The sequence below is a fragment of the Heptranchias perlo genome, chromosome 2 (genome assembly GCF_035084215.1).
Source record: "Heptranchias perlo isolate sHepPer1 chromosome 2, sHepPer1.hap1, whole genome shotgun sequence".
Lineage (NCBI taxonomy): Eukaryota > Metazoa > Chordata > Chondrichthyes > Hexanchiformes > Hexanchidae > Heptranchias > Heptranchias perlo.
This window is the reverse complement of record NC_090326.1, coordinates 144,544,082-144,566,580: the sequence shown is the minus strand read 5'-3', so window position 1 is coordinate 144,566,580 and position 22,499 is coordinate 144,544,082. Positions and strand designations below refer to the sequence as shown.

Sequence of the window (22,499 nt, the reverse complement as noted above, 5' to 3'; positions counted from 1 at the left end):
GGGGTCCCTTGCTTTTTCATAGAATCATAGAAAATTTACGGCACAGAAGGAGGCCATTCGGCCCATTGTGTCCGCGCCGGCTGAGAAATGAGCCACCCAGCCTAATCCCACTTTCCCACATTTGGTCCGTAGCCCTGCAGGTCACGGCTCTTCAGGTGCATATCCAGGTGTTTTTTAAATGAGTTGAGGGTTTCTGCCTCTGCCACCGTCTGAGGCAGTGAGCTCCAGACTCCCACCACCCTCTGGGTGAAAAATCTTTTCCTAATTTCCGCTCTAATCCTTCTACCAATCACTTTAAATCTATGCCCACTGGTCATTGGCCCCTCCGCGAAGGGAAATAGGTCCTTCCCATCCACTCTATCTAGGCCTCTCATAATTTTGTACACCTCAATCAAATCACCCCTCAGCCTCCTCTGTTCCAAGGAAAACAACCCCAGCCTATCCAATCTCATCATAGCTAAAATTCTCCAGTCCTGGCAACATCCTCGTAAATCTCCTCTGCACCCTCTCTTGTGCAATTACATCCTTCCTGTAATGTGGTGACCAGAACTGTGCGCAGTACTCAAGCTGTGGCCTAACTAGTGTTTTCTACAGTTCCAGCATAACATCCCTGCTCTTATATTCTATGCCTCGACTAATAAAGGAAAGCATTCCGTATGCCTTCTTAACCACCTTATCTACCTGTCCTGCTACCTTCAGGGATCTGTGGATATGCACTCCAAGGTCCCTCACTTCCTCTACACCTCTCAGTATCCTCCCATTTATTGTGTATTCCCTTGCCTTGTTTGCTCTCCCCAAATGCACTACCTCACACTTCTCCGGATTGAACTCCATTTGCCACTTTTCTGCCCATCTGACCAGTCCATTGATATCTTCCTGCAGTTGATGAAAATTGGGGATGCGCAAGAGGCCAGAATTGGAGGGTTGGACCTCACAAATCTAGTTTGCTGGGAAGGTAGCATTAGGCACTTCCTTTTCTTCTGCTCCATGTTCAATACAAATTCAAGAGCATGCTCTGAAAAGCTTCACCTTTCTTTAAGCCATGTACAGTATTTCAATTGGGCATCTATTGAGGATCTCGAGAGAAAAATCTAGACTCTCTTATTGATTTGGCTCACCACCATCTTCTCAAGGGCAATAAGGGATGGGCAATAAATGCTGGCCTTGCTAGCGATGCCCACATCCCATGAATGAATTTAAAAAAAATTAATACTCTGAATTAAACACTTTTGCACTGTGAATGTTTCACAAGCTGCTTGCTTAAGCTGTTGTGTTCTTTGTCAAAACAAATTGCTAAAGGTAATTCTTTTAACAGTTTGGGGGATGAGCTGCAAGTTGTTGAAATATCTATTCTGAATTGAAACAATATTGAATTGCTTTGATTTTTGTTTAAACTTTGACTTGGGTGGATTAGTAAGTTTTTGTGTCTGTGTCATTCATGTTGTGACTTGCTGTAATTTGACAAGCAAAGATTGAGGATAAGTTTATACCAGTATATTTGTACAGGGCATATCTTGTAAGACCAATGGAATATGGCCATTAATATGACTATAATGTACTTGCTTATTTCATGACCGACCTTTCCCTCTAACCTGCCTCTTGAAAATCTAATTCTCAGGGACAGAAGTAACAAAATTAAGGAAGTAGAAACCTGATTGATACTTAATTTTAATAGTTGAAAGTGAAAGTGTATTTGTTTTTTTTAATAAAAGGTAGATCACACCTTATATGGGAGTGACTACATTTACAAGAACAGACATGTTGAAAATGTAATGCTGGTTGATTCAATTTCAAAATTGTAACATCTGGAAAATTACATCATGTAATGAAATATATATGATATGAATGCTGTTTGTATTTGGGCTATAATAGAGCCTTAATCTTAATTTGTCAAACATATCTTTGATGCTTATGGGTCTCTAATAGTGCATTCCGAGTTCATTAACACCCACAGCTTTGAAGATTCAGTTCAAAGCACGAGATCCCCAACACTATCATTAAATCAGTGAGGTTCATGTTCAAGCCCATCATGTGAAGCTGTATAGTGATCGGGTCAGACTTCATCATGAATACTGTGTTTAATTCTGGTCACCAAAGCAGAAAGGGAACAACCGAGCCCTAGAAATGGTGCAGAGAAAGGCCAAGGTAGATCCGCAGTATTAGAGGACTGAGTTCTGAGGAAGACTGGAAAAACTTGGATTCCTCAGCCTTTGATGGAGGCAACTGAGAGGAGACATTATAAAGGGACGCAGAAGTTTAATCCTGAGCACTGTTTCAAGTTAAACCACAACAGCAGAACAAGAAGATAATAGGTACAAACTGGTAAAAGGCAGCTTTAGGACTGATGTCAGGAAGGACTTCTTTGTCCAAAGAGTGATTAAAACAGGAATGGTCTTCTGGATTAGATAATTGAGACAAAAACTCTGGAGTCAGTCAAGATACAGTTAGATGTTAGAATGTGGGTATCATAGATTTCAACGGAAGGATGAGCTGGAAAGGCTGAATGGCCTTCATTGGATGAAGAAGGGCGGGAGGAGGCTCTTGTGGAGCATAAACACCGGCATGGACCTGTTGGGTTGAATGGCCTGTTTCTGTGCTATACATTCTATGTAATACTTATCCTTGTCTTTGAGAGACCAGAGAATGTTTTTTTTTGCTTCCACCAAATAGTGTGCATGTTTTGTACTTCTCAACATATTTAGTATTGTGCCAAACAGCTCTGTTCTAAAATCTTGCTAATAAGAGATTATAAGGTAATGTAACTAAGTTCTGATGCATGGAGCAAAATAGTAGTGGTCATGGGGGGAATATGGGAATATTATCCGTGGATCAGGGTAAAATAATGAATACAAGCTATCCTAGGGGATTTCACATGATTCTTTTTTGGTCAAAGCAAAACATCAGCATTTCTATTTGTGTTTTATCTGTGGTTACTTATTTCCTTCAAGTGATTAAAAATGCTGTAATATCCATGACCATGCAAGTTGTAAATATTCTGTTTTGAAAGAGTGGGCTCACTAAGCTGAGGTGTTTGTCTTTACGTGCCATGTGGTGTGTATATTAGGGCTGAAAAATCCTAGTATCTCTTGGCATTGCATTTGCATTGGATTTTTTGTAGCTGCAGGATTATTAGCAATCTGGGGATTTTTGTTGATGCATATTGTGTAAAGCGTTTTATCAGCTTAAATGCTTGTAATAGTTTATAACTCCCTGTTGGCACAGTTGAAACATATGCATCCTCTGTACCCATTCCAGCAATCAGCACCCAGGCAGAATCTGCTTTTCAGCTGATTCTGCTCCTACCTGCTCTCCTGTTTATTGTTCCCGTTTCAAGTTTCTTTTGAGTTGTCATTGAAGTGTCATGAACAGGTGCAGAAAATCATCAGTAAGGCTAATGGAATGCTGGCCTTTATATCTAGAGGACTAGAGTACAAGGGGGCAGAAGTTATGCTGCAGCTATACAAAACCCTGGTTAGACCGCACCTGGAGTACTTTGAGCAGTTCTGGGCACTGCACCTTTGGAAGGACATATTGGCCTTGGAGGGAGTGCAGAGAATGATACCCGGACTTCAAGGGTTAGGTTACGAGGAGAGATTACACAAATTGGGGTTGTATTGTCTAGAGCTTCGAAGGTTAAGGGGTGATCTGATCGAAGTTTATAAGATATTAAGGGGAACAGATAGGGTGGATGGAGAGAAACTATTTCTGCTGGTTGGGGATTTTAGGAGTAGGGGGCACAGTCTAAAAATAAGAGCCAGACCTTTCAGGAGCGAGATTAGAAAACATTTCTACACACAAAGGGTGGTAGAAGTTTGGAACTCTCTTCCGCAAACGGCAATTGATACTAGCTCAATTGCTAAATTTAAATGTGAGATAGATAGCTTTTTGGCAATCAAAGGTATTAAGGGATATGGGCCAAAGGCAGGTATATGGAGTTAGATCACAGATCAGCCATGATCTTATCAAATGGCGGAGCAGGCATGAGGGGCTGAATGGCCTACTCCTGTTCCTATGTTTCCTAGAAGAATTTATCATTTTCTACCGTCAGTTTGAACAAATTTGAGGGTTTTTTTTTAAATACATTTTTCCACTGAATGTCATTTGAACATTCAAGAGCTTTTGCAATACGCTGCAACACCTTAAACTTCACAGCACTATATGAAGGATACCTCAACGATGAAGGAAATATCTTAGCTATGCCAATATCAATGCCCAAGACCTCTGTAAAGGCAGATAGCATTAGGATTTTAGGGATATTGGGAATAGAAAAGCAAGACAGGACAAAGAATAAGACAAAGGCAACAATTGGGTAAACACTCAAAAGGAAAGTACCCTGTTCTATCATTTTTTGACCCAAAGTGGATGACCTCACATTTGCCACAGTTTTGCCCATTCACCTAATCTATCAATATCCCTTTGTAATTTTATGTTTTCATCTACACTGCTTACAATGCCACCAATCTTTGTGTCATCGGCAAACTTAGATATGAGACTTTCTATGCCTTCATCTAAGTTGTTAATAAATATTGTGAATAATTGAGGCCCCAAGACAGATCCCTGCGGGACTCCACTAGTCACATCCTGCCAATGTGAGTACTTACCCATTATCCCTACTCTCTGTCGCCTTTCGCTCAGCCAACTTCCTAACCAAGTCCATACTTTTCCCTCGATTCCATGGGCTTCTATCTTAGCTAACAGTTTCTTATGTGGGACCTTATCAAATGCCTTCTGGAAGTCCATATAAATAACATCCATTGACATTCCCCTGTCCACTACTTTAGTCACCTCTTCAAAAAATTCAATCAGGTTTGTCAGGCACGACCTACCTTTCACAAATCCATGCTGGCTCTCTCTGATTAACTGAAAATTCTCGAGGTGTTCAGTCACCCTATCCTTAATTATAGACTCCAGCATTTTCCCCACAACAGATGTTAGGCTATTCTATTCCCATTGCTATTGTCTTGGGAATCTCTGCTAGCAATTTGATAGCATTCTTCTATTTTTGTTTTGCACTAAACACCAGATGTCAAAGTACTGTAAGTTTAGAAAGTAGAATCTGAGTGCAAAAATTCTGTTATGTGAATGCTCTATTTCTAAGGATTTTAAAATTGTACTGTACCATATCAATGTCCTGTTGGAAAGTAGGAAAGCTGCTTTCCTATGACTGTCATTTAAGTAACAAAACTGATATCACTGTCATGGGCTTTGCATAGAAATAAGTCATCAATTTTGCAATTTTGACAGTGGAAGAAGATCTGCATAAAAATATGCATGCAGTATTTTTAGCTAGGGAAAAATCATCTGGGGCCTTGCTTCTGACTGCAAACAGTGACCCTGCTGGAATGTGTTTCTGTGGATGTTGTGGCCAGGACCGTACTCAGCTGTGGTGTCCCATCCCCTCCAATGGTCGAATAGCCTGTCAAAGCTCACTGGGCTGAGATTAAAAAATGGCTACTTCAGTGTTGTGTCAGAGGGCTGCCGGTGCCAATGGAACTGTACTTCAGCAAGAACTGATTCTCTGGGGGTTGGGGGAGAAAGAAAATGGATATTATTTGAGGTAAAAGGGACAACACTAGGACTATGTCAACGTTAATTTAACTTTAAAGCTTACTGTAAATTGACTAAATTTGTCCCAACAAACTCAAGTTGTTTATATTGCATATAGTAACATGGACTTGGATGTGTCTCAAACCATTTTGGTGTGTATTACTGTCTTCAGCTCATAGAGTAACCTCTATGATGCAATAAACTGGTAAAAATTCTTGGATAAATGTTTATACAGTCTCTTTCTGTTATGCTATTATTCTTACTTGTTCAGTTTCTGTTCCTCAGCTAGTACATAAAACTAGTACAATGATGTCAGTTAGTTAATTTTATGTATATTTTATCATACAGCCGATTCCCTTTATTTTTAAGTTTACCAAATCCAGGCGTGGGACTTGAATCCACAGCCTTGATTTGAATACGTAATCTAGATTGACATTTTAGTGCAGTACTAATGACGTGTTTCAGTGTTGAAGTTGCCATCTTCACAAGGGACATTACACCAAGCCCCTGTTTGTCTTTTTAGGTGAACATGAAGGATCCCATTTCAATTTTTTGAAGAAGAGGCTGAATATAGAAAGTTCAGAGGGGAAGCGAAAGAGGAAATAAGAGGGGCAAAGAGAGTATGAGAATAGACTGGCGGCTAACATAAAAAGGAATCCAAAAGTCTTCTATAGGCATGTAAATAGGTAGCAAGGGGAGGGGTGGGACTGATTAGGGACCAAAAAGGAGATCGAAGCATAGAGGCAGAGAGCATGGCTGAGGTACTAAATGAGTACTTTGTATCTATCTTTACCCAGGAAGAAGATGCTGCCTGAGTCTCAGTAAAGGAAGATGTAGTTGAGATACTGGATGGGCTAAAAATTGATAAAGAAGAGGTACTAGAAAGGCTGGCTGTAGTTAAAGTAGACAAGTCACCCGGTCTGGATGGGATGCACCCGAGGTTGCTGAGAGAAGCAAGGGTGGAAATTGTGGAGGCACTGGCCATAATATTCCAATCGTCCTTGGATACGGGGGTGGTGCCAGAGGACTGAAGAATTGCAAATGTTACACCCTTGTTCAAAAAAGAGTGTAAGGATAAACCCAGCATCTATAGACCAGTCAGTTTAACCTCGGTAGTGGGGAAACTTTTAGAAATGATAATCCGGGACAAAATTAACAGTCACTTGGACAAGTGTGGATTAATTAAAGAAAACCACCACGGATTTGATAAAGACAAATCATTTAGCCAACTTGATAGAGTTTTTTGATGAGATAACAGAGAGGGGAGATGAGGGCAATGTGGTTGAAGTGATGTAGATGGACTTCCAAAAGGTGTTTGATGAAGTGCCGCGTAATAGGCTTGTCATCAAAGTTGAAGCCCATGGAACAAAAGGGGCAGTGGCAGCATGGATATGAAATTGGCTAAATAATGGGAAACAGAGAGTAGTGGTGAACGATTGTTTTTCAGACTGGAGGGAGTGGTGTTCCCCAGGGATTGGTACTAGGGCCATTGCTTTTTTTGATATATATTAATGACTCAGACTTTGGTGTACAGGGCACAATTTCAAAATTTGCAGTTGATACAAAACTTGGAAGTGTCATGAACAGTGAGGAGGATAGTGATAGTCTTCAAGAGGACATAGAGGCTGGTGGAATGGGCAGACATGTGGCAGATGAAATTCAATGTAGAAAAGTGTGAAGTGATACATTTTGGTAGGAAGAATGAGGAGAGGCCATATAAACTAAAGGGTACAATTCTAAAAGGGGTGCAGGAACAGAGAGATCTGGGGGTAGATGTGCACAAATCATTGAAGGTGGCAGGGCAGGTTGAGAAAGCGGTTAAAAAAGCATACGGGATCCTGGGCTTTATAATTGGAGGCATCGAGTACAAAAGCAAGGAGGTTATGATGAACCTTTATAAAACACTGGTTCGGCCACAACTGGAGTATTGTGTTCAGTTCTGGGCACCGCACTTTAGGAAGGATGTGAAGGCCTTAGAGAGGGTGCAGTAGAGATTTACTAGAATGATTCCAGGGAAGAGGGATTTTGGTCACATAGATAGACTGGAGAAGCTGGGGTTGTTCTCCTTCGAGCAGAGAAGGTTGAGAGGAGATTTGATAGAGGTGTTCAAAATCATGAAGGATCTGGACTGAGTAGATAGAGAGAAACTGTTTCCATTGGTGGAGAGGTCAAGAAAAAGGTGATTGGCAAAAGAACCAAAGGCGACATGAGGTTTTACACAGCGAGTGGTTGTGATCTGGAATGCGCTGCCGGGGGGTTGGTGGAGGCGGATTCAGTTGTGGCCTTCAGAAAGGAATTGGATAAGTACTTGAAGGGAAAACATTTGCTGGGCTATGGGGATAGGACGGGGGAGTGGGACCAGCTGGATTGCTCTTGCAGAGAGCCAGCATGGACTTAATGGGCTGAATGGCCTCCATTTGTGCTGTAACCTTTCTATGATGCTAAGAGCAGGAAGTTTTCTGGCCAACATTCTTCCCTCAGTCAACACCTCTAATTTCATCTTATTGCTGTTCGTGGCATCTTGTTGAACGCAAATTGGTGGTCACATTTGCCTGCATAACAACAGTGATTACACATCAAAAAATAATTCAGTGGCTGTGAAGCGCTTTGGGTTGCCTTGTGAAATGGTGTGATTAATTGAGGGATGTTTACAGTGAATTAAAAATAAGTATGTGGTTGGTATTTGTAAATCGATGCATATGTGACATATAGTAAGTTCTTAAAAAAATAATCTTTGTAGGAGACCAGGTGAAGAGAGCACCAGGAAGTGATGCCTATTGAAAGTGGAAACAGTGCAGCTGCACGGCAGGTGAAACAGAAACGTAAATCGCATACTCTCTCTATTAGAAGGACAAACAGCTCTGAGCAGGAACGTGTCGCATCACAGCGCGAAATGCTGGAAGGACAGGTATTGTAAACTAATACTGGTTATTGGTAACTTGGAAATTTTGATGGTATTCGTGGCATGATCTGACCGATTTTAAACTCATTGGCTATTATGTTGATTGATTAAAAATGCATTTTTTTTTACAACTAAAATTAGTTTAGTTCCAAAAGGAAGAATTTAGTTACTGGCCAGACTCGACTCTCGCCTGCACATGCTGGAAATACACAGCAGATTACGGAACCATCTAAAAAGAGGAAGAAACAGGTTAAGATTTTGGGTTGAAACCTTTCAAGCAATCCTGTAACATTAACTTGTTTTTTTTCTTAGATCTTGAAACTGCTGTGTATTCCCAACGTTTTCTGTTTTTATTCCTGACATTTTTGTTAGTGATGTATGTTAAATAAAGCAGTATGCAGAAACTTAATGGAGTGACTTTGCAGCAGAATTTGAGTGTAATGCCTCCACCTATATTTAAGGTTAAAAAGCTAAACACTGTGATCTTGCTGTTGTGTGCTTTTGCTGTTAAGTGTTAAATGGGTTATGTGCATCCTCGCTGAAGTATGAAGAAAAAGTTGAAGTGTGAAATAAATACCAATCTCATGGTGATTACAAACAAATATATTTGCAATAAATGAATGGAAGAAATACTTACCCTATATCACAATTTACTGTTACTGCACAGAGAAAATATAATTATACATGAAGCAAAATTGTAATTTCATCAAATTATATATAAATTATATACATTGTATCAATATACAGTAACATAAGAACATAAGATAGGAGCAGGAGTCCCGAGTCCACCCCACCATTCAATAAGATCATGGCTGATCTTTGACCTCAACTCCACTTTCCCGTCTGATTCCCATATCCCTTGATTCCCCTACAGTCCAAAAATCTATCGATCTACTCTTGAATATACTCAACGACTGAGCATCCAAAGCTCTCTGGGGTAGAGAATTCCAAAGGTTCACAACCCTCTGAGTGAAGAAGTTTCTCCTCATCTCAGTCCTAGGGATGGGCAATAAATGCTGGCCTCGCCAGCGACGCCCACATCCCATGAACGAATAAAAAAAAAATGGCCGACCCCTTATCCTGAGACTATGCCCCTTAGTTCTGGACTCTCCAGCCAGAGGAAACAACCTCTCGGCATCTACCCTGTCAAGCCCTCTCAGAATCTTATGTTTCAATGAGATCACCTCTCGTTCTTCTAAACTCCAGAGAGTATTGGCCCATTCTACTCAATCTCTCCTCATAGGATAACCCTTTCATCCCAGGAATCAATCTAGTGAACCTTCGTTGCACTGCCTCTAAGGCAAGTATATCCTTCCTTAGGTGAGGAGACTGAAACTGTACACAGTACAGTTTGGCACAACATGTTTAATTTGTGAGCATGCACAAAAATATACCTTCATAGTTAAATATTTGGAGTGGCTTAATTAAATCTTTTATTCTAACCAAACTTGATAATTCATAACGTTGTAGAAATGAGTATAATCCACTTAATAGATTTTGTTACGTTGTATAGTCCTGTTAAGTCTAGATTTAATATAGGCTTTCTCAGTAAATGTAACTTTTTTGACAAGGAAACTTGTAATTGCACAAATTAAGACACAGGTCAGACTTGTACACGCGTGATTGTTCCCTATTTACGGGACTACAATTTAGGTTTTGTTTGATGGTTGAAAATGGGTGTTCTGAGCATTTTATACATAAGTCATTGTGGTGATTGGTTCTGTAGCTCACTCTGGGAAATTGTGCATACCTGCTGCTAGCCCGGTCCCAACCTCCTATCTGTTCTGGACTTCCAGCAACACTCGCCTCTCTCCTGCTCCTAGTTTTCTGCTCTCATTTCTCTTGCTTCTCATCTTCTATTCCCTGTCTGTGCACAGTGGTGGCAGCATGTGGAACAGTCAGTGTGCATGAAAGTCAAACTTCCTGCTTTTTGGTGACTGATGAGGTATCTTTTGCGTAGGTTATAACTTTATTTTTTAAAGGGGCATATGTGTGCATATGTGGCAGAATTATCATTATTAATGGTGAGAACGGAGGTAGAGCTGGTAGAACTGTACACTTAAATTTATCTATATATTATGATAGAAATGAGAGATTGTCATTTTAACAGGAAAAACAATGGACAATTAATGGGAGTAAATTATATCAGTGGGAATTTTAAGAAATGTTATGCATGAAATGGTATCTTTCTGATCTCATAACATTAAATAAAGCTTAATATGTACATAATGTATATTTGGAAAGTGATAAATACTTAGGAGTGAGTTGAGTCTAATTGGGGAATTTTGATATTTTAAACCAGTTCTGTATTATCACCGCCCTCTGATGGAATTTTAACCTTTCATTCCCTCCCAAGCTTTTGTTTACATTTTTTTTTAAATGTAAAAATATTGCCATTCGTTTTCTTGCTATTTGTAGGGAGCGATGATGTCGGCTGTCTGTGAGGAAGTCTGTGTGCAGTCAGTGGAGGTTGGTGTAAATGTACTGAACGTGGCTAGAGAGCTGTGGTGGTGTGCACGTTTTAATTTTCTTTTAATTCCTTGAAATGAATGACAGACGTTCGTGAAGATCATAATATACAAACGTTCCTCCTGATGTTTAGTAACCTAGTTTTTGACGACCATATGTATTTTGTTAGTTGCTGATCTGGGATGGGAAGAAGCCAAGAGAACGGGTGGCAGGGGTGAAGTATTAAACTTGGTTGATTACAGTAATGTATGGTGGTTTTGAAGTGTTATTTTTGAAGTTGCTTTCGATCTGATCTGTTCATTGGGTAATATAGTAGATTCACATAAATTTATTCCACAATTATGGGAATAGAGATCATTTTGCTTGTTGTTCTTACACAGTACAAAAAGGCCAGGTTACCACTGATCAAACCCTTGACCTGCATTTGTTACTAAGCAATAATCCTGTCATGAAACATTAAGCAATTACACTGCTTGGCAATAATAGACTCTCAATTGCACTACAAGTTCTCAGTAACAGCTTGTACATTTCCACTAAATCTGTAACACCTTTCTTTGCTCTGCAAAATAGGCTGTCCTTCTTCTGCTTCTCATCCAGCAGCATCTCAAATTGCTACTGTCACACCGTACGTGCAGTGGGTCCTTCATATAAAACCTCCTTAAGCTGCCCTAAAGGTAGTTTTTTTTTTTCTCAGCTCAAAATAGTGCACTGAATTTGCTAGCATCCTTGCTTGTGAGTCAGAAGGTTCTGAGCTGAAGCAGCTCTCCAGGACCTGAGCACATAATCTAGACTGACAATTTAGCACAGTATTTAGGGAGTTCTGCATTGTTGGAGGTGCTCTCTTTTGTGTAGGACATTAAACCGAGGCCCTGCCTGGTTGTTCATAGTACTTTTTTGAAGAGCAGGGAGTTCTCCTGGTGTTCTGACCAACATTCTTCCCTCAACCAAAATCATCCAAAACAGATCATCTGGTTATTTTTCTCATTTGCTGGTTGTGTGCAAATTGGCTGCCATGTTTACTTGCGTAACGGTAGATTATACTTCAAAAAGTAATTCATTGACTGTGAAGTACTTTGAGACGTCCTGAGGATCTGATAAGATGCTTTATAAGTGTGAGTTCTTTCTTTTAAAATCTGTAATCAGGCGACCTGACTGAGCTCAGTTTTATTTCTACTTGCACTCTTGTACCAAATTGTGTTTTCCTCGCAAGAACTCTAAATTTTCGATAACACCCAAGGCTTCCCAAGACTTGAATACTGCTCTGGAGAGGCCCTTCTGATATCTTTGCACTCCTAGACAGGATATAAGAAAAACCTAGTATTATAGGTGATCCATCTCCCAACTCTCTCCAGTCACACATTTCTTCTCTGTTTTGTTGATACCAATATGGTTATTGCTTCTCTGAACTTCCCTCTCTTGTTCCTCCTGTTCCTACACTGTCTTTATGATTTCTGTTATCTTTGCTGTGCAGAAATGGAGACTCAGTGCAGTCTCTTACTCCTAAATTAAACAGGAAATTAGAGAAGCATGCAATAAGGATACAACTATAATCATGGATGACTTTAATCTACATATAGATTGGTCAAACCAAATTAGCAATAATACTGTGGGGGGGGAATTCCTGGAGTGTGTACGTGATGGTTTACTAGACCAATACGTTGAGGAACCAACTAGAGAGCAGGCGATCCTAGACTGGGTATTGTGCAATGAGAAAGGATTAATTGACAATCTAGTGTGGGGTTCCTTAGGGAAGAGCGACCATAACATGATAGAATTCCTCATTCAGATGGAGAGTGAAGTAGTTGAATCCGAAACTAGGGTCCTGAATCTAAATAAAGGAAATTACGAAAGTATGAGGTGCGAGTTGGCCATGATAGATTGGGGAACTTTACTAAAAGGGATGACGGTGGATAGGCAATGGCGAATATTTAAAGAATGTGTGCAGGAATTACAAAAATGATTAATTCCTGTCTGGCGCAAAAATAAAACAGGAAAGGGGGCTCAACCGTGGCTTACAAAAGAAATTAGGGATAGTATTAGATCCAAAGAGGAGACATATAAAATTGCCAGAATAAGCGGCAAGCCTGAGGATAGGGAGCAGTTTAGAATTCAGCAAAGGAGAACAAAGAGATTGATTAAGAGGGGAAAAATAGAGTATGGGAGTAAACTAGCAGGGAACATATAAACTGACTGTAAAAGCTTCTATAAATATGTCAAGAGAAAAAGATTAGTGAAGACAAATGTAGGTCCCTTACAGTCAGAAATGGGGGAAATTATAATGGGGAACAAAGAAATGGCAGAACAATTAAACACATACTTTGGTTCTGTCTTCACAAAGGAGAGCACAAATAACCTGCCAGAAATGTTAGGGAACCAAAGGTCTAGTGAGAGGGAGGAACTGAAGGAAACCAGTATTAGTAAAAAAAAATAGTGCTAGGGAAATTAATGGGGCGAAAGGCTGACAAATCCCCAGGGCCTGATAACCTACATCCCAGAGTACTAAAGGAAGTGGCTCCGGAAATAGTGGATGCATTGGTGATCATCTTCCAAAATTCTATAGACTCTGGAACAGTTCCTACAGATTGGAGGGTGGCAAATGTAACCCCACTATTTAAAAAAGGAGGGAGAGAAAAAACAGGGAATTACAGACCAGTTAGCCTAATATCAGTAGTGGGGAAAATGCTATTTAATGTCTATTATAAAAGATGTGATAACAGAACACTTGGAGGGCATTAATGGGATTGGACAAAGTCAGCGTGGGTTTATGAAAGGGAAATCATGCTTAACAAATCTACTGGAATTTTTTGAGGATGTAACTAGTAGAATAGATAGGGGAGATCCAGTAGATGTGGTGTATTTGGATTTTCAGAAGGCTTTTGATAAGGTCCCATACAAGAGGTTAGTGTGCAAAATTAAAGCACATGGGATTGGGGGAAATATACTAGCATGGATTGAGAATTGGTTGACAGACAGGAAACAGAGAGTAGGAATAAACGGGTCTTTTTCTGGGTGGCAGGCAGTGACTAGTCGGGTACTGCAGGGATCAGTGCTTGGACCCCAGCTATTCACAATATATATCAATGATTTGGATGAGGGAGCTAAATGTAACATTTCCAAATTTGCAGATGACACAAAGCTGGGGTGGAATGTGAGCTGTGAGGAGGATGTAAAGAGGCTCCAATGTGATTTAGACAAGTTGGGTGAGTGGGCAAGAACATGGCAGATGCAGTATAACGTGGATAAATGTGAGGTTCTCCACTTTGGTTGTAAAAACAGAAAGGCAGATTATTATCTGAATGGTGGTAGATTGGAAAAAAGGGAGGTGCAGTGAGACCTGGGTGTCCTTGTACACCAGTCGCTGAAAGCGAGCATTCAGGTGCAGCAAGCAGTTAGGAGGGCGAATGGTATGTTGGCCTTCCTTGCAAGAGGATTTGAGTACAGGAGCAGGGATGCAGTTATACAGGGCCTTGGTGAGACGACATTTGGAGTATTGTGTGCAGTTTTGGTCTCCTTATCTGAGGAAGGATGTCCTTGCCATGGAGGGAGTGCAACAAAGGTTTACCAGACTGATTCCTGGGATGACAGGACTGACGTATGAGGAGAGATTGGGTTAACTCTGCCTGTATTCACTCAAGTTTAGAAGAATGAGAGGTGATCTCATTGAAACATATAAAATTTTAACAGGACTAGATAGACTAGATGCAGGGAGGGTGTTCCCGATGGCTGGGGAGTCCAGAACCAGGGGTCACAGTCTCAGGATATGGGGTATGCCATTTAGAACTGAGATGAGGAGAAATTTCTTCACTCAGAGGATGGTGAACCTGTGGAATTCTCTGCCATAGAAGGCTGTGGAGGCCAAGTCACTGAATATATTTAAGATGGAGCTGGATAGATTTCTAGACACACAAGGCATCAAGGGATATGGGGAGAGAGCGGGAATATTGTATTGAGATAGAGGCTCAGCCATGATCGTATTGAATAGCGGAGCAGGCTCGAAGGGCCGAATGGCCTACTCCTGCTCCTATTTTCTATGTTTCGATGTTCCTAACTCATTCTTTGTATAGACCTGAAAACTGGAAAAAGCCCTTATTACCCTTCATCTTCCCTTCCTCTTCCCTTCCTCTTGGACCTTCAGAATGCATGCCAACTTTGAAAACTGGCAAAAGCTGATCAACAGCTTAGAAAAAGCTGACGCAGCCTCAAGAAGCTGTGGCTACACCCCTGTTATCAACTGGCTCAACTCACATGCAGTTGACCATAATTATATATATTTTTTGTTCTGACTATTCCTCCCACCCCACTCCCAATTCATGAAGATGTTATCTCGTTGGCGTATAAAGCCATGGCAGCCTATTCGACTGCCTGGGCCACCAAGCCCAGGCAACTGTGCATTTGAAGCTTATGTTATTCACTTAAGATAAAGGGTAAAAAACCTAACCCTTTATTACTTTTTCCTGCCTCAAGGATGGCCCACTTTGTAGTGCGCATACTGCTTCTTGGCTGAGTTCAACTAACTCAACTTAGATAGGGGATCAAACCTGTGATTTTTCTAACCTTTGTTGCTTAATTACTCATAGCCTTCCCCGACTGACCATTGTATTTTCAAATGGTTGAAAGTGAGGTGACATATTATAATAAATAAAAAGGAAATAATTTTATTGACAGTGGATGTGTGCCAGAGGACTAGAGAGTAGGCAATGTGATATCCACTTTCAATAAGGGAGACAGAGCTGACCCGGATAATTGTAGGCCAGTTAGTTTAACATCTTTTTGATTTCTATTAATAACCTGGACTTGGCTGTACAGGGCATAATTTCAAAGTTTGCAGATGATGCGAAACTTGGAATTGTAGTAAAAATGTGGACTTCAGGAGGACGTAGACAGACTAGTAAAATAGGCAGACACGTGACAGATGAAATTTAACGCAGAGAAGTGTGAAGTCATTAATTTTGGTAGGAAGAATGAGGAGAGGGAATATAAACTAAATTGTACAATTTTAAAGGGGATGCAGGAACAGAAAGACCTGGGGGTGCACATACACAAGTCTTCGAAGGTGGCAGGACAAGTTGAGAAGGCTGTTAAAAAAGCGTATGGAATCCTGGGCTTTATAAATAGAGGCATAGAGTACAAAAGCAAGGAAGTTATGCTAAACCTTTATAAAACACCGGTTAGGACCCAGCTGGAGTATTGTGGCCAATTCTGGGCACTACACTTCAGGAAGGATTCCAAGGCCTTAGAGACGGTGCAAAGGAGATTTACTAGAATGGTGCCAGGGATGAAAGACTTCAGTTATGTGGGGAGACTAGAGAGGCTGGGGTTGTTCTCCTTAGAGCAGAGAAGGTTAAGAGGAGATTTGATAGAAGTGTTCAAAATCATGAAGGGTTTAGATAAAGTAAATAAAGAGAAACTGTTCTCTTTGGCGGAAGGGTCGAGAACCAGAGGACACAAAATTAAGGTGATTGGCAAAAGAACCAAACGCGACATGAGGACATTTTTTTTTAACGCAGTGAGTAGTTATAATCTGGAATGCGCTGCTGAAAGGGTGGTGGAAGCAGATTGAATCGTGGCTTTCAAAAAGGAATTGGATAAATACTTGAAGGGAAAAAATTTGAGGGCTACGGGGAAAGAGTGGGGGAATGGGACTAACTGGATTGCTCCTACAAAGAGCTGGCATGGACTCGATGGGCCGAATGGCCTCCTTCAGTGCTGTAACCGTTCTATAATTAGAAGCAGCCAACACAGATTTCAGAAAGGAAAATCTTGCTTGACAAACCTGATTTGTTTCCTCCTTTTTTGAACTGACTGTTAAGGTAGATAGAGGAAATGCTATGGACTATGCATGGACTTTCAGAAAGTTTTTGATGAAGTACCATGCAGGAGATTACTCGAGAAGATTAAGGAATTAGGGGGAGGGGTAGAAAATTGGATTAAAGATTGGTTAGATGGAAGGAAACAGAGACTAGGAATTAAATGCAGAATCCGAATGTTTGGAAGTAGCTAATGGTGTTCCACAGGGTCCTGTTCTGGGATTCCTTCTGTTCGCTGTGTATATCAATGATTTGAATTCAGGGCTAGAGGGAACGGTGTCAAAATTCGTAGATGATACTAAAATAGGAGGCATATGAAATACTTCTGAGGGCCACAGGAAGCTGCAAAAGGTCATTGATTAGATGGAATGGGTAAAAAAGTGGCAAATGGAATCCGTCGGTAAATATGAGGTGGCACATTTTGATATGGTAGCATAGTGGTTATGTTACTGGACTAGTAATCCGGAGGCCTGGACTAATAATCCGGAGTCATGAGTTCAAATCCCGCCACGGCAGCTGGGGAATTTAAATTCAAATAATTAAATTCAATTAATTAAATAAAATCTGGAATTAAAATACTAGTATCAGTAATGGTGGCCATGAAACTACCGGATTGTTGTAAAAACCCGTCTGGTTCACTAATGTCCTTTAGGGAAGGAAACCTGCCGTGCTTGCCTGATCTGGCCTATATGTGACTCCAGACCCACAGCAATGTGGTTGATTCTTAATTGCCCTCTGAAATGGCCTAGCAAGCCACTCAGTTGTAAAATCTCGCTAAAAGAAGTCATAATAAGAATAAAACCGGACGGACCACCCGGCATTGGACCACAAGGCACCGGACATGACAAAGGCAAACCAAGCCCAGTCGACCCTGCAAAGTCCTCCTCACTAACATCTGGGGACTTGTGCCAAAATTGGGAGAGCTGTCCCACAGACTAGTCAAGCAACAGCCTGACACAGCCATACTCACAGAATCATACCTTTCAGCCAAGGTCCCAGACTCTTCCATGACCATCCCTGGGTATGTACTGTCCCACCGGCAGGACAGACCCACCAGAGGTGGCGGTACAGTGATATACAGTCAGGAGGGAGTGGCCCTGGGAGTCCTCAACATTGACTCTGGACCCCATGAAATCTCATGGCATCAGGCCAAACATGGGCAAGGAAACCTCCTGCTGATTACCACCTACCGCCCTCCCTCAGCTGATGAATCAGTCCTCCTCCATGTTGAACACCACTTGGAGGAAGCACTGAGGGTAGCAAGGGCACAGAATGTACTCTGGGTGGGGGACTTCAATGTCTATCACCAAGAGTGGCTCGGTAGCATCACTACTGACCGAGCTGGCTGAGTCTTGAAGAACACAACTGCCAGACTGGGCCTGCGGCAGGTGGTGAGCGAACCAACACGAGGGAAAAATTTATTTGACCTCCTCCTCACCAATCTACCTGTCGCAAATGCATCTGTCCATGACAGTATTAGTAGGAGTGACCACCGCACAGTCCTCGTGGAGACGAAGTCCTGTTTTCGCACTGAGGACACCATCCAACGTGTTGTGTGACACTACCACCGTGCTAAACGGGATAGATTCAGAACCGATCGAGCAGCTCAAAACTGGGCATCCATGAGGTGCTGTGGGCTATCAGCAGCAGCAGAATTGTATTCCAGCACAAAGTGTCACCTGATGGCCCGGCATATTCCTCACTCTACCTTTACCAACAAGCCAGGGGATCAACCCTGGTTCAATGAGGAGTGTAGAAGAGCATGCCAGGAGCAGCACCAGGCATACCTAAAAATGAGGTGCCAACCTGGTGAAGCTACAACTCAGGACTACATGCATGCTAAATAGCGGAAGCAACGTGCTATAGACAGAGCTAAGCGTTTGCACAACCAACGGATCAGATCAAAGCTCTGCAGTCCTGCCGCATCCAGTCGTGAATGGTGGTGGACAATTAAACAACTAACTGGAGGAGGAGGCTCTGTAAACATCCCCATCCTCATGATGGCAGAGTCTAGCACATGAGTGCAAAAGACAAAGCTGAAGCGTTTGCAACCATCTTCAGCCAGAAGTGCCGAGTGGATGATCCATCGTGGCCTCCTCCCGATATCCCCACCATCACAGAAGCCAGTGTTCAGCTAATTCGATTCACTTCACGTGATATCAAGAAACGGTTGAGTGCACTGGACACAGCAAAGGCTATGGGTCCCGACAACATTCTGGCTGTAGTACTGAAGACTTGTGCTCCAGAACTAGCTGCGCCTCTAGCCAAGCTGTTCCAGTACATCTACAACACTGGCATCTACCCGACAATGTGGAAAATTGCCCAGGTATGTCCTGTCCACAAAAAGCAGGACAAATCCAATCCGGCCAATTGCCGCCCCATCAGTCTACTCTCAATCATCAGCAAAGTGATGGAAGATGTCATCGACAGTGCTATCAAGCGGCACTTACTCACCAATAACCTGCTCACCGATGCTCAGTTTGGGTTCTGCCAGGACCACTCGGCTCCAGACCTCATTACAGCCTTGATCCAAACATGGACAAAAGAGCTGAATTCCAGAGGTGAGGTGAGAGTGACTGCCCTTGATATCAAGTCAGCATTTGACCGAGTGTGGCACCAAGGAGCCCTCGTAAAATTGAAGTCAATGGGAATGAGGGGGAAAACTCTCCAGTGGCTGGAGTCATACTGAGCACAAAGGAAGATGGTAGTGGTTGTTGGAGGCCAATCATCTCAACCCAGGGCATTGCTGCAGGAGTTCCTCAGGGCAGTGTCCTAGGACCAACCATCTTCAGCTGCTTCATCAATGACCTTCCCTCCATCATAAGGTCAGAAATGGGGATGTTCGCTGATGATTGCACAGTGTTCAGTTCCATTCGAAAACCCTCAGATAATGAAGCAGTCCAAGCCCGCATGCAGCAAGACCTGGACAACATCCAGGCTTGGGCTGATAAGAGGCAAGTAACATTCGCACCAGACAAGTGCCAGGCAATAACCATCTCCAACAAGAGAGAGTCTAACCACCTTCCCTTGACATTCAACGGCATTACCATCGCCGAATCCCCCACCATCAACATCCTGGGGGTCACCATTGACCAGAAACTTAACTGGATCAGCCATATAAATACTGTGGCTACAAAAGCAGGTCAGAGGCTGGGTATTCTGGGGCGGGTGACTCACCACCTGACTCCCCAAAGCCTTTCCACCATCTACAAGGCACAAGTCAGGAGTGTGATGGAATACTCTCCACTTGCCTGCATGAGTGCAGCTCCAACAACACTCAAGAAGCTCGACACCATCCAGGACAAAGCAGCCCACTTGATTGGCTCACCATCCACCACCCAAAACATTCACTCCCTTCACCACCGGCGCACCATGGCTGCAGTGTGTACCATCCACAGGATGCACTGCAGCAACTCGCCAAGGCTTCTTCAACAGCACCTCCCAAACCCGCGACCTCTACCACCTAGAAGGACAAGAGCAGCAGGCACAAGGGAACAACACCACCTGCACGTTCCCCTTCAAGTCTCACACCATCCCGACTTGGAAATATATCGCCGTTCCTTCATCGTCGCTGGGTCAAAACCCTGGAACCCCCTTCCTAACAGCACTGTGGGAGAACCTTCAGCACATGGACTGCAGCGGTTCAAGAAGGCGGCTCACCACCGCCTTCTCGAGGGCAATTAGGGATGGGCAATAAATGCCGGCCTCGCCAGTGACGCCCACATCCCATGAACGAATAAAAGAAAATAAGTCATAATTTAGGGAAAGTTTTGAGGGGACATAGATATAAGATTAAAAGTAAAAGATTTAGGACAGAAATCAGGAGAAACTTTTTTACACATAGGTTTATGAGGCTGTAGAATACACAACCAGAGATCGTGATTGAACCGGAGCTGTGTCAACATTAAAGAATAGGTTAGATATGTGATTGAAGGAAAGGGAGAATAAAGGAATATGGGAACAGGTTGGGCACATGTGATGAGGACTACTGCTCATGTGGAGGATGAACACCACTACACAGGGGGCCAAAAAATCTGTCTCCATGTTGTAATTTCTATGTAATTATCTCTCTCTTTCTCTCCCCACCCCCTACAAATAACTCCCCTTCTCTCTCCTCTCCTTCTCCCTCCTGCTTTGTAGAACAAGAGGATACAGCCTGCACTTGCAGGGGGATAAATTCAAAACTCTCCTGCACAGACATTATTTCAGTGAGCGAATAGTAAATCTATGGAACAAGCTCCCGAGGAAGTTGGTGGAAGCAAATAGTGTTGATTCATTAAAATGCAAATTAGATTTTTCACTACAATATTGTGGGATACAGTATATGAGTAATTTGAGACATGACATATGGTAAGTGTAGCAGTTTGGGAGGAACAAATAATTTTGGACCTATCGTTCCCAAAGTTTTGTCATCTGGGTCTGTTGTCGATTAATTGACAGAGATTGATTGCGATGATTAGTCAATTTAGTCCATTATTGTAATATTATGCGACTATTAGGATGGTTGTTGAGCATTTCTTATGTTCCGATGCCTCTCTTGCCAACCTTCTTAGTTCCCTCTCTCTCTCTTCCCCCCTCCCCCTCGTCTCTCCTCTCCCTGTTTGAATAAGTTGTGGGATGCTCCTCCATAGATCAGCAAAGATTTTCAAGATAATCATGATTTGCTGCACATATGCACGGTTTTGCAATATGAAGAGAATGAGTTTGTAGCATGATTGAGGAGAACTGTGTTTCAGCAGAAATCAAGGAGGAAATGGTGAAATCAGTAGTGCATCCTGGTTGATGGGTACATCAGACACTGTTTTGAGTGATTGTTAGATCTGCCCTCTACATGTGAATTGCAGATGAATGAAACATCACACAGTGTATACAGAAACAAGATGCTGTACAGGTCCATGTACTACTTTTTTGCAGCATCCGGTGCTGGGTCATCAGATGTTACGGCTGGAACTATATCTGATAAAGCATCTGCCTGCTAGCTTTAGTTCATCAGTCCTTTGATGGGGCAGGCTGGATGGTATGCATTTGCAATCACCTTGAGAGGAAACTGCCTCATCTGCTCCTTTTCCATGCCAATACGAATTTCTGCAACCGATTACTCAGCCCGTCCACTGTGACGTTGAGAGACTCCTATAAGACTCGTAGTATTTGCACTCGCAGCACTTGAGAGGAACTGTTTTGGTTTGGTCCCTCTATCCTCGGGAACTCCTTGCTGAGGAATTTCCGGGACATTACCAGGCACCCAGGACATGTTTCAACAGACAGATCAGAGGTGCGTCCTTTCACCTTCACCAATCACTCAGGATGGTCGTCATACTCTGAAAAAGATAGCATCAAGTTTTTTTTGGTGGTTGATCAACCTCTTTGAAGGTTGCTTAAATATTTCCTTGGCTGTCACCTCCATCTACTCCTCACTTGCAATGGGCATTTCTTCTAGTACTACCTCTTGAGAGATGCCCAGAGCCATACCTTCAGAATGGGTAATCCCTTTGTGCAGCTGCTCCACCATCAATGTGCTCACGGTTGTATGCAGCCTTCTCCTGAAGCACATAAAAGACATCTAAATGTTAGAAATTGGCAGCACACTCAGAAAACAGGTGAGCAGACGACATCCCCGTCTGCCCTCTTCAATGAACGTAAAAGATCCCATGACATTATTTCGCAGAAGAGCAGTGGAGTTCTCCCTGGCGTCTTAGCCAACATTTATCCCTTAACCAACATCACTAAAACAGATGATCTGGTTATTATCATATTGCCGTTTGTGGGACCTTGAT

At 42.3% G+C, this 22,499-nt stretch overlaps 1 protein-coding gene across 4 annotated transcripts in view; it reads left to right on the top strand.

The window, feature by feature from the left end:
• Positions 1-22,499, top strand: part of wdr37 (WD repeat domain 37) — a 129,293-nt gene that overhangs the window by 4,622 nt on the left and 102,172 nt on the right. For 2 of the 4 annotated variants that reach the window (XM_068007806.1, XM_068007790.1), the window contains exons 2-3: positions 8,288-8,455; positions 10,868-10,918. In XM_068007806.1, coding sequence (XP_067863907.1) covers positions 8,318-8,455; positions 10,868-10,918 — 189 coding nt within the window. In that variant the 5' untranslated portion in view covers positions 8,288-8,317. The remainder of the gene's footprint in view (positions 1-8,287; positions 8,456-10,867; positions 10,919-22,499) is intronic. The other 2 variants (XM_068007799.1, XM_068007811.1) reach the window with 1 other exon arrangement.